Source organism: Pogona vitticeps, chromosome 4 (genome assembly GCF_051106095.1).
Source record: "Pogona vitticeps strain Pit_001003342236 chromosome 4, PviZW2.1, whole genome shotgun sequence".
In the NCBI taxonomy this organism is placed as follows: domain Eukaryota; kingdom Metazoa; phylum Chordata; class Lepidosauria; order Squamata; family Agamidae; genus Pogona; species Pogona vitticeps.
The window spans coordinates 59,333,573-59,345,983 of NC_135786.1; the positions used below are offsets into that span (position 1 = coordinate 59,333,573).

The 12,411-nt window shown below is 44.1% G+C and overlaps 1 protein-coding gene across 2 annotated transcripts; it reads left to right on the plus strand.

The window, feature by feature from the left end:
* The first annotated feature begins 2,055 nt into the window (after nt 1-2,055).
* CDC20 (cell division cycle 20) lies at nt 2,056-12,088 on the plus strand. 2 transcript variants are annotated; one of them, XM_020783186.3, is made up of 11 exons: nt 2,056-2,205; nt 2,636-2,855; nt 3,015-3,157; nt 4,468-4,564; nt 9,299-9,427; nt 9,685-9,881; nt 10,766-10,860; nt 11,025-11,256; nt 11,340-11,465; nt 11,573-11,690; nt 11,834-12,088. In XM_020783186.3, exons 1-11 carry the CDS (start codon nt 2,161-2,163, stop codon nt 12,004-12,006), a joined length of 1,575 nt encoding a protein of 524 aa, XP_020638845.1. In that variant the 5' UTR covers nt 2,056-2,160; the 3' UTR covers nt 12,007-12,088. The 2 variants fall into 2 exon arrangements, with proteins under 2 accessions (XP_020638845.1, XP_020638846.1); XM_020783187.3 differs by having other exon boundaries at nt 2,204-2,375.
* The last annotated feature ends 323 nt before the right edge of the window (nt 12,089-12,411 follow it).

Consider the following 12,411-nt stretch of genomic DNA (forward strand, 5'->3'; position numbering starts at 1 on the left):
TTGTAATGAGGGTGAAAGAGGAGAGTGCAAAAAACGGTCTGAAACTCAACATCAAAAAAATTAAGATCATGGCCACTGGTCCCATCACCTCCTGGGAAATAGAAGGGGAAGATATGGAGGCAGTGTCAGATTTTATCTTCCTGGGCTCCATGATCACTGCAGATGGAGACAGCAGCCACGAAATTAAAAGACGGCTGCTTCTTGGGAGGAAAGCGATGACAAATCTTGACAGTATCTTAAAAAGCAGAGACATCACCTTGCCAACGAAAGTCCGAATAGTCAAAGCTATGGTTTTTCCAGTAGCGATGTATGGAAGTGAGAGCTGGACCATAAAGAAAGCAGACCGCCGAAGAATTGATGCCTTTGAATTGTGGTGCTGGAGGAGGCTCTTGAGAATCCCCTGGACTGCAAGGAGAACAAACCTATCGATTCTAAAGGAAATCAACTCTGAGTGCTCACTGGAAGGACAGATCCTGAAGCTGAGGCTCCAGTACTTCGGCCATCTCATGAGAAGAGAAGATTCCTTGGGAAAGACCTTGATGTTAGGAAAGTGCGACGGCAAGAGGAGAAGGGGACGACCGAAGATGAGATGGCTGGACAGTGTCTGCGAAGCAACCAACATGAATTTGACCCAGCTGCGGGAGGCAGTGGAAGATAGGAGGTCCTGGCGTGCTCTGTTCCATGGGGTCACAAAGAGTCGGACACAACTAAACGACGACTGCACATCAGGAAAAAAAAATACAGTTACAAGATGGGGGGGGGGGATATCTGGCTCAACAATACAAGCGATAAGGATCTTGGAATTGTGGTAGATCACAAGCTGAATATGAGGCAACAGTGTGATATGGCTACCAAAAAGGCAAATGCTATATTAGGCTGCGTAAACAGAAAAGTATAGTTTCCAAATCCCGTGATGTACTAGTTCCCCTCTATCTGGCACTGGTTAGGCCTCGCCCTGAGTATTGTGTCCAATTCTAGACACCACATTTCAAGAAGGATCGGATTCAAATTGAAACAAGTTCAGAGGAGGGCAACAAGAATGATCAGGGGGCTGGAAACCATTCCCTATAGGGAAAGACTGAAAGAATTAGGCATGTTTATCCTTGAGAAAAGAAGACAGAAGGGTGATATGATAACACTTTTCAAATACTTGAAAGGCTGTCTGTCATACAGAGGAGCAGCAGAGTCTGTACTTGATCATCCCAGAGTGCAGGACACATAATAATGGGCTCAAGTTAGAGCAAGCCAGGTTTCGATTGAATACCAGAAAAAACATCCTGTTAGAGAAGTAAGACATGGAACCAATTATCTCAAGAGGTGGTGAGTGCTCCAACACTGGAGGCATTCAAGAGAAACTTAAGACAACCACCTAGCAGATATTCATTGATCTATATTCCTGCATCCAACAGGGGGTTGGATCTGAGGGTCTTATAAGCCCCTTCCAACTTCACTATTCCATATCTCTCCATCTTTGTTCTCATATTATTGTTTAGATTTATATACAGTAGTAGATGTGGGAGTTCCTCATCTATTCCTGGCAGTTCACTTCTTCCCATGACTTTGACCGCAGCTTTCACTTCACTTGCCAAAACTGTAGGTTCTATCTGCAAATTGTCCTTTGTAGAGACAGTAATTTTTAAATGTGCACCATATTTTGCACCTTTTCTACCAGTCTAATAACATTACCGCCCTGTGTTTTTTTGTTTGGTGTTTCTTTTTAACCACTCTTCCCAGAACTCCCAGTTACTGGCCATACCAGCTAGGAGATTTTACAGGTTTCAGTCCCCAAAAAGCATCTTTCCTACACTCTGGCCTCTGTCAGCCACACTTCCACGCTCTGTCTAACGCTCATAGCTCTCTTCCGACGCGCTTGCAAGGTTCGTCGCGCAAACAGCGCCATGGAAACGACTCCCTTCCTGGCAAGGAGTTCGGAAAAGCACGCGCGCGCTTATTCTATCACTAGGCCAACAGGCGGGGGGAGGGAGCCGCCCCGGTCTTTCCGCACACGCCCCTCCCAGCTCTTCCCGTGAGAAAAGTCCCGCCTCCTTCGCGCAGGAAAACCAATGAGCGTGACGAATGAGGGTGGGCCGCTGCGGGAGCCAACGGCTGTTATGTTCGAAATGACCAATAGTTGATCAAAGTGGCGAGTTTAAATCTTGAATGGCGGAAGTGGCCGGAAAAGTTGCAGCCAAAGTGAGACAAACGGTGAGTAGGAACCGTTTGTACAGCCAAACTTTTGGGTCACTGCCGGGGCCCCCGCAGGTCCTCTATTTCCATTGATGCGCTCTTGTCTTCTTCGGGTTTTCCGCTTCATCACCGCAGCGTTTTCCGACGTATAGCTAGCTATCCGGGGCTGATAGTTTGTGGTGCACAAGGTAATCCTCAACAATCCAGTAATGTAACCAGAAACCGCCTTACGAGGCACATTTAGCAGAGGGGCGAGCGGGTGGGAATTAGCATTTCCCTTGAAATTAGGTGTTTGTTGCTTAGAGAGTTGTGCCTTTAATTCCATGCCCTTCGTCTGACTGAAATGGAGAGGCCACGTGTGCGCGTAGCTTTAGGGTCTTGGGTTTGCTAGCTTTTCTTCCTTGCATACTAATGTATCTACTTTCTTTTGCTGTGCTTATTCATTCAGCGCCCCATCCCCATGGCGCAGTTCCTTTTTGAAAGTGACTTGCACGGCCTTTTGAAACTCGATGCTCCCATACCCAATGCACCCCCTGCCCGATGGCAGCGTAAAGCTAAGGAGGCAGTTGGTGTAAGTTCTGGACCTCCCTCAGATGCCACAGCTCCCTCACCCATGAAGCCAGCTAACAGGCCCCGGAGTACCAGCAAGACTCCCTCCAAAACGCCAGGTAAGGCCCAGGTCTGTCTAGTATACGGAGACTATGCAACTTGGGTTTTAGGTTCAACAAGAAGTACCTACTCCTTGTTTTGATTCTAGCATTTTTTTTTCCAAGGGGATCTTTGCATTAGCGAGGTATATCTATTTTTGTTGCATCCTTGTCCTGTAGGCAAGTCTGCCTCCAAAGCACAAAATACTCCAAACAAAACTGGAGGGGATAGATACATCCCCAATCGCAGTGCTATGCAAATGGATGTGGCCAATTTTCTTTTGACCAAAGAGGACTCATCTGATGACACACCTACCAAAAAGGTAAGGAGCAAGTTTGTACACACAATCTTCAAGCATTTTTGTTCAAGGAAATTTCTCCTGCCTCTGGCCAGGTAAAAGTGGTCCATAGCAAGGCTTTGAACCCCTAAAAATTCGCAGAGAAGGCTTTTTGATGGTGAGCTAGTAATCAGTAGATATCTTATACACACATACCTATTGGCTCAAATCCTCTTGTACAACTTTATGTCACTCAAGTAGGATGATGTCATCATCTCGCAATGGGAATATTTATTTTAAATAGAAAGTTGCCCTCCCCTCATTCTGGTTCAGACGCTCTCTAGGGCTCCCTTTTGCCCTGTGGAAAATTCTGGGAGACTTGGGACAGGAAAGAGTGAGCCTTTAATAGCCAAAAATCACTGCTGGTGGGACCAGGACTTCTGGTGGTGATGCAGTGGTGATTTGGGGCTATTAAAGTCCCCTGTTGTCTCCCAAGGCTCCCAAAAGTTTCCTCAGGGCAAAAAGGGAGCCTAGGGAGCTTTGGAACCTGAAAAAGGGAGATAGGAAGCTTTCAATTAATTTTAAATATTCCTATTGCCAGATGACAATGTTTAGACGGTATCAATTATGCCAAGAGGATTTAGGTCATAATTTATACATGTGCAACTATGGAAATATCCTACAGCAAGGTTTCTCAGCCTTTGCTTTCTAGAAATCATAGACTGATGCTCTGATCATCTCTCACCATTGGCAATGATGGCTAAGGCATCTGTGATTTGAACTCCAAAATCATCTGTTCTACAAACACTGTATTCACTTCCTGTTATGATACATATTTTGTGTCGATTGAGTGAGGAGATGGGCTAGATCAGTGATGGTGAACCTATGGCACATGTGCCACAGCTGACACATGGAGCCCTTTCTGCTGGCACGCGAGCCATAGGTTGCCAGATCGCTGCTCCCCCCCCGCCCCCCCTCCGCACAGCCAAATCTCAGGAGGCGGCTGCAGCCGTGGTGCTAGCACTTCGGCAGGCGGATCGGGAGCAACTGGTGCTGGCAGCGGAGAGGTATTGAGGCACCTCCATGCCAGGATTCCTCCTGCTGCCACTTCCAGTTCCGGGTCCACACTTCCGGTTCCGCTGGCACACCGCCCGCTGTTTTTTGTTTTTCCCCAGTTTGGGCACGCGAGCCCAAAAAGGTTCGCCACCACTGGACTAGATGAGCTTACATGCCTTTCCAACTGTGACACAGTCTTTGTCTCACATGGAAATGTAGGCTTAGAGCTGCTGCGCTCCTTGTTCTGTACAGCTACCTACCACTGATCTTTTACTGTCCTGTTTCTCCTCCCACTCCAGGAGCATCAGAAAGCCTGGGCAATGAATCTTAATGGCTATGATGTAGAAGAGGCAAAAATCCTGCGGCTGAGTGGCAAGCGTCTGAATGCCCCAGAAGGTAGGTCTGCACTGGGCAAATTCAGCATAAGGTTGTTTGGAAAGTATGTTGATGAGCTACAATTATTTATCTCAGAAATGATATTCTGCCATAAATGTTCCCAGAGCAGGGTATAAAGATCATCAGTATGACAGTTCCTGCCTTAGCATTACAATCTAAATTTAAGATACAAAAATTAAGCTTGGGGGAAGCAGGAATAAAAAAACAACTTTGGGCCACAGTTATTACGATAGGCAGCTGGGGTAGAAATCGATCAAATCAGTTGCTTGAATGGTTGTTGTTAAGTGCCTGGCAAGAAACAATGGAAAGCATCTGCACTCTTGTCAGATATGCTTAGCAGAGGCACTGGAATAGCATTCATAACGTGTGCTGCTTAAATACTGCCCCATAGCACTTAAAGCACTTTTTGGGCAGTTCACAAATTAATTATGCAGGCTACATATCCCCCATCTCTAGTGATCTGGGTACTCACTTTGCCAACCTTGAAAGAATGGAAAGCTGAGCCAGTATCAAGCTGGCTACCTGAGCCTGTCAGGATTGAGCTCAGGTTGTGAGCAGAGTCTTGACTGCAGTACTGCAGAGTCTTGACTGCAGTTTAATCATTGCACCACAAGGCTCTGTCTCCCTTTTGTGTCAATCACTCCCGTAAGGTATTTAGACTAGCCTGTTCAAGACCGAAGGCTCTTGCATTATTAGTATTGTGTAAATAATTAATAATGATCTAGCCACCTATAGATGTCATTCTCTTACCTACTGTGTTACTATACCTTTAAGTCAGAAATGGTTCAGGGAAATGATAGTGTCATCTTGGGTGGCAGACAAGTGAGTCTTTGCCTTGTCAATTATCTGTGGATTGGTGAATATCTTCAGCAGAATCATGGAGGGGATGGATAAAGTGTTAGGAGAGTGAGAACAGACAAAGGAAAATATTTCTTTACCCAGCATGTTGTTAGTCTGTGGAACTCCTTAGCATTGGATGTGGTGATGGCATCTGGTCTAGATGCCTTTAAAGGGGGATTGGACAGATTCCGGGAGGAAAAGTCCAACACAGGTTACAAGCCATGATGGGGATGTATAATCTCTCCAGGCTTAAAAAGGAAGGTACCTCCAAAGGCCAGGTGCAGGAGAGGAGTATCAAGAGACAGGTATCTAGTTGTCTCGTGTGCTCCCAGAGGCATCTGTTGGGGCCACTGTGAGATACAGGAAGCTGGACTAGATGGGTCCTTGGCCTGATCCAGCAGGGCTCTTCTTATTTTCCAAGCTTATAGGCTTCTCATGTAGCTATCTTAGGCCAATACTTCCCAAGACTGGATGTCCACCTCGACTCCTCAACTCCATCAGGTCCTTTCACAAGGAAATGAAGGGCACTGTAGTTTTTGATGGCTCAGCATCAGATTGCTTTGACATCTGAAGCGGAGTGAAACAGAGCTGTGTCCTTGTGCCAACCCTGTTTGGGAACTTCTTTGCTGTCATGCTGGAACTGCAACAGAAGGTGTCTATCTCCAGACTAGATCAGATGGAAAGCTCTTTAATCTCTCTAGATTGAGAGTGAAGACCAAAGTCTAGCTGAAATGCATTGCAGGACTTCCTCTTCGCTGATGATGCAGCTGTTGTTGCCCATTCTGCTGAAGGCCTCCAACAACTCATGAATTGTTTTAGCAAGGCCTGCCAAAGACTTTGGATTGACAATCAGTCTGAAGAAAACACAAGTCATGGGCCAGGGTGTGGACTCACCTCCCTCTATTACCATCTCCACACAAGAATTGGAGGTTGTTCATGACTTTGTGTACTTTGGCTCAACAATCTCTGACGTTCTTTCCCTAGATGTCGAGCTGGATAAACGCATTGGCAAAGCAGCTACCATGTTCTCTAGACTCACAAAGAGAGTATGGCTTAATAAGAAGCTGACAGCATATACCAAGATCCAGGTCTATAGAGCCTGTGTCCTGAGCACACTCCTGTACTCCAGTGAGTCCTGGACCCTTTGTGCACAGCAGGAGAGGAAGCTGAACACGTTCCATATGCATTGTCTCTGACACATTTTTGGTATCACCTGGCAGGACAAAGTTCCAAATAGAGTAGTCCTAGAACGAGCTGGAATTTTTAGCATGTATACATTACTGAAACAGCGACGTCTACGTTGGCTTGGGCACGTCGTGAGAATGGCTGACTGTTGGATTCTGAAAGATCTCCTGTATGGAGTATTAGTGCAGGGAAATTGCCCCAGAAGGGAGACCACAGCTGCAGTACAAGGATATCTGCAAGCGGGATCTGAAGGCCCTAGGAATGGACCTCAGCAGATGGGAAACCTTGACATCTGAGTGTTCAGCCTGGAGGCAGGCGGTGCATCATGGCCTCTCCCATTTTGAAGAGACACTTGTCCAGCAGGCCGAGGTAAAGAGGCAGTCCTGAAAGCAGCAAAATCAGGGAGCTGGACAGGGGAGAAGACTGTATTTGTCTTCAGCATGGAAGGGATTGCCACTCTCGAATTGGCCTTCTCAGCTACACTAGATGCTGTTCCAGGTCCTCCATTCAGAGCATGTTACCATAGTCTCTCGAGACTGAAAAATGCCTAATTTAATCCTAGGCCAATAAAACAATGTTGGCTGTTTCCTTTTTGCTCCAGTGGGAGCTACTTAGCACTGCCTTGGCTGAGGGCACTAATTGGGGCCCTGGGGGAAGTTTTTTTTGTGTGTGTGTGTAAATGGCATTGGCTCATTTGGATTAGTCTCTGCTCTATCACTTGAAAAAACAAAGATTTGAACTATAGTGCAGTTTTGTGTATGATAAATTGGAAGGAAATCCTATGAATTAGTAAGTATAGCACTGCAGCCTTTGTTGAGATAGCAGTATAGTTGGATTTTTAAGTGCAAAGCAACTTTCACATATAGTTAGATCCAAGTCTGATGGGGCTACAACAGGTAACTGTTAGGCAAGGAGAGACTACGGTCCCAGGATCTATAAATTATAGTATGCACTTTACTCCAAATTCAAAGTCTGATGAGTTTCAGCTTAGCCTTTTCAGCCTTCTTGAATGGCTCTATCACATGAAATGGAACAGGGGAAAACATTTATATTACCATTTTTTTCTAAGGACAACATTTTAAGCATTTAATACAGTTGAATTATTGTACAATCTCTTAGATGTTCTTTTCCCTACGTATTATGAGAAGTATTTGCTTAGAAAAGAGGTAGTTTGGATAATAAGATTGCATACATTGGCTCCTGGAGGCCTCAATGAAGAGATAGATTTCATTCCCCTTTTATAGTCTGACTGCTGCTCCCCCACATTGCTGAAGTTAGTTAATCAGCAGTTTCATGAATACCAGTCTGGCCTTGTAACACAGCTGTGCAATTTATCTGTGCATAAAAATACACCAAAAAAAAACCCCCTCTCTCACAACCTGACTGTTACATACAGCACTGATGTTACCTGTCTGTCATGGGTTTGGAGGGAAAGTTCCATCCTATGGGGAGTGGAAGGCGGGACATCAGGAGGAGGGGCTGTACTGTATATATATGTGGAGCTTGTGTGAAGAGAAGCTGGGAAAGAAGCTGAGGAGAAGAAGCTGGTGTGGGAGTCTGTGTGTCAGACAGGGTACTACTGTGTGTCAGTCAGTACCTACCTGATAGGTTCAGGTGTATGTATGGGTAGCCAGAACTGATAGGTTCAGGGTCTGTGCTTTATTGAAAGGTGTTCTGGGTGAACCAAACTGGTGTATGTATGATTGAGACTAAGCCACGTTACTGTATCTTATTCACTTGTTCATTTTATTTTCCCTGTGTGTGATTTAAATAAACCTTATTCTTTTATTTGTTAAAAATCCATCCCTGGTCTGTGTGACTTCTTATAGGGAATGGTTGGTGGCAGCTTAGTGAAACTGTGGCATCTCCCAGTAGGTCTGGGTTTGTCACATTATGAGAAGTATTTGCTTAGAAAAGAGGTAGTTTGGATAATAAGATTGCATACATTGGCTCCTGGAGGCCTCAATGAAGAGATAGATTTCATTCCCCTTTTATAGTCTGACTGCTGCTCCCCCACATTGCTGAAGTTAGTTAATCAGCAGTTTCATGAATACCAGTCTGGCCTTGTAACACAGCTGTGCAATTTATCTGTGCATAAAAATACACCAAAAAAAAAACCCCTCTCTCACAACCTGACATTATTCATTCAAAACAAACTGGACCTAATAAACAAAAAGTATTTCTTAACACAGCTAACAAAAATGTGATGTTCACTATGTAGATTGATCTCATGCTAACACATGACATTTTATTCTTAATATGCAATATGCTATGCTAATGAAATTGGATAAATTATACTGTACATGTGCAAATATGTTTATTTGTCTAGAGGTTGTATAATATAATTCAACTCTGATTTGCTTTAAATGTCCCTAGAAAAAATGATGCTGTAAATGGGTTTTTTTCGTTCTATTTCATCTGATAGAGCCTCAAAGAAGGCTGAAAAGGCTAAGCCAGAATGTGTTGGGCTTTGAATTTGGAATAATGTCCATATTATAATTTTTACATCCTGGGACCATGGTCTCTTCTTGCCTAATAACTTTCGCGGATGTACCAGTTCCTTTTCGTTATTGTGCTACAATAGGTAGCTCTGATTGCTTTGCATTCGGGTAGACCTGGCTGAAAGTCCAAATGTGGAAGATAGTATATCAAAATTTGGCAGAGAAGCAAAGAAAGACTTTGACTTTGTGATCAATAATTCTCTTTCAGGATACCAGAACAACCTCAAAGTACTTTATAGCCAGAAGAGCACACCAGGTTCCACTCGAAAGAATGGTAGATACATTGCCTCTATGTCAGACCGCATACTGGATGCTCCTGATATCCGCAATGACTACTGTAAGGAAACCATGGACACAGGATATAAGTTGAAGTGTGCAAAAGTATATGTTGTCCCATGTCAGGTTCTGCCATGCTGTAGCTTACTTTAAAATAGCTGTGTGTGTGCTTTGCATTAAAGCTGGCCATTGGGAGGTGGGGAAACTTTGCTGGACTTTACCCGACATTGCCTGGTTTCCATTTTATGTTATGTGTTGGGTGGATCGGGGCAAGGGGACAAAATACTGCCATAAGTGAATATTGTGTCTTTTATTTAGATCTGAATCTCATTGACTGGAGCTCCCTCAACTTCCTGGCTGTTGTTCTGGATAAAACTGTGTATCTCTGGAACTATGACTCCCGAGAAATAATACAGCTCATGCAGATGGAACACCCAGATGACTATATATCCTCTGTGTCATGGATCAAAGAGGGAAACTATCTGGCAGTTGGCACAAGTAATGCTGAAGTCCAGGTGAGAAGAGGGGCTGTAACTTAGTGATAAGGCAGGTATTTTGCATGCAGAAGATGCCAGGTATACCATCCAGCATCTTCAGCTAGGACTGAGGGCAGAGGAGGAAAGAATTCTGAAAAGCTACTGCCAGTGTCAATAATGCTTATGGACCAGTCATCTGACTTATGGGTTATCATAACTTGAGTAGGCCCATTGAATCAGTGAAACGTACAGAGGAGTTGTCTCATCAGATCTCTGCTGATTCGGTGGGCCTATGCTAGTTGCAACTTAATTTTGGATTTTAGCCAATGCAAAATACTTCCGTTTCCCTAATGAGCCCAGGTGGTGGTGGTGGTAGAGCAGTGGTATGTATTTTGGCCTTGATTCCTTGACAGTGGAATGAGGAAGGATAGAGAAAAGTAAGTATAGATTGTTTTAATACAGTATAGTATTCAGAATGTTTAATGTAGATGTGCATTTTGTGAGGTGAAGGCTTCCAGCAGAGTCCTCTACTTTCTAATTGCTGCCATGGGATAAAGTCTAGTGAAGCATGGTGTATTCAGAGTTGAACTTTGACTAACAGGCTTCACTTTATTGCTCTTCTGATGTTGTTTGATACCCTTTTCTCATCCATTTAATTTTAAATGCATCAGGGTCATGTGGCTAGCCTTTGCATGTTCTCCTGTACCATATGGTGTCTAAAGCACTGGTTCTTAACCTTGGGTTACTCAGGAGTTTTGGACTGCAAATCCCAGAAGCCTTCACCACCAGCTGTCCTGACTGGGGTTTCTGGGAGTTGCAGTTCAAAAGCATCCGAGTAACAAAGGTTAAGAACCACTGGTCTAAAGCACACTAGAGACTAGTAACTGAGTGTGCTAACTCTTTGATTGTGATGGTGGTTTTAGTTATGGGACATTCAGCAGAAGAAACGTCTACGAAATATGGTCAGTCAGTCATCCCGTGTGAGTTCTCTGAGCTGGAACAACTACATCCTGTCCAGGTAAGAACAAAGGAGCTATCAAATGTTATTTCTGAGGAGTATTAGAAGACAACGACAAAATGAGAAAGTTTCTCTAGACCACTTGATGGGGAGAAGTGGGTATTACATGGCCTTTGGCTGTATGTACTTCGCTAAAGGAGTATACTAATCTTCCCCCTTAACAGTGGATCTCGGACTGGTCACATCCATCACCATGATGTTCGTGTGGCAGAGCACCATGTGGCAACCCTCACTGGCCATACGCAAGAAGTGTGTGGACTCAAGTGGGCACCTGATGGCCGTTATCTGGCTAGTGGAGGGAATGACAACCTGGTAAATATCTGGCCAGCCACTCAAGGAGATAGTGTATCCCTGCGTCCTGTGCAGACCTTCACACAACATCAGGGAGCAGTTAAGGTGAGTAGATCGTTGTATTATTCTGATATTATATGTTTTGCTGACAGTTGGATATGTGACATACTATTAATACCTTTCCTTAGGCTGTGGCTTGGAGTCCATGGCAGTCTAATGTGCTGGCAACAGGAGGCGGAACAAGTGACCGACACATCAGGATCTGGAATGTGTGCTCTGGTACCTGCCTAAATGCTGTGGATGCACAGTCCCAGGTATATTTCAATAACACGGTGAAAGCAAAACAAGGAGCATTTCACCTTGACCAAATATCTGGGCTGTTTCTGTTTTATTTACTGCAGGCTTTCCCTTGTCCCAACAGGTGTGTGCAGTACTTTGGTCTACAAATTACAAAGAACTTGTGTCCGGTCATGGCTTTGCTCAGAACCAGCTTGTTGTGTGGAAATACCCATCCATGTCTAAGGTCACTGAGCTGAAAGGTGAGTTGAAGAGATATGAAACGGTTCAGGGGCGAAGGATACATTACAATTTTAATCAAGCATGCATCAACTATTTGTTTAGTGTTGTCTGTAGTTAAATATGCACACTGAGTGCATCTTGGGTTTTTTTTATTTTTTGTTAGGTCACACTGCTAGAGTACTGAGTTTAACAATGAGCCCAGATGGATCCACAGTGGCATCAGCAGCAGCAGATGAAACTTTGAGACTTTGGCGATGCTTTGAGCTGGACCCAGCGCGGAAGAAAGAGAAAGAGAGCAGCACAAAGAGCAGCATTATCCACCAAGGCATCCGTTAAGCTCATTCAGCTCCTTCCCAAAGTTTTGCTTTATGTACAGAATTTTAAATAATTAATAAATATTTCACATTCCGTGTACAAATGGTATTGGTATATGGTATTGGTGTTTGGAATGGAGGATGAATTATAAGGTGATGGGGAACATGCCTTTAATTTATGCTCATTTTCTGCAAGATCATGGTTTATATGCAACTGTAATAGGATATAAATAAAGCAAAAATTATTGATGGAAAGTTAAGATCAGTGTTCATTTTGAATCTAGTGTTCCAGTGGTTTCTAAACCAAACTTACAGCTCAACCTGCAGGCAATATGAAACTTGCTGGTTTCAGTAAACTGTCCTTTTGCATGGTAGTTTTTAAAACTTATTATATGAAATGAGCATATTATTTATTTATTTATTCTAT

Bases quoted from the DNA above. Each gene is read 5' to 3' on its own strand.
- CDC20 (XM_020783186.3), top strand. From the start codon at position 2,161: ATGGCGGAAGTGGCCGGAAAAGTTGCAGCCAAAGTGAGACAAACG. The intron at 3,158-4,467 runs GTAAGGAGCAAG...CTCCCACTCCAG, and splicing joins ATGACACACCTACCAAAAAG to GAGCATCAGAAAGCCTGGGC. The intron at 10,861-11,024 runs GTAAGAACAAAG...CCCCCTTAACAG, and splicing joins AACAACTACATCCTGTCCAG to TGGATCTCGGACTGGTCACA.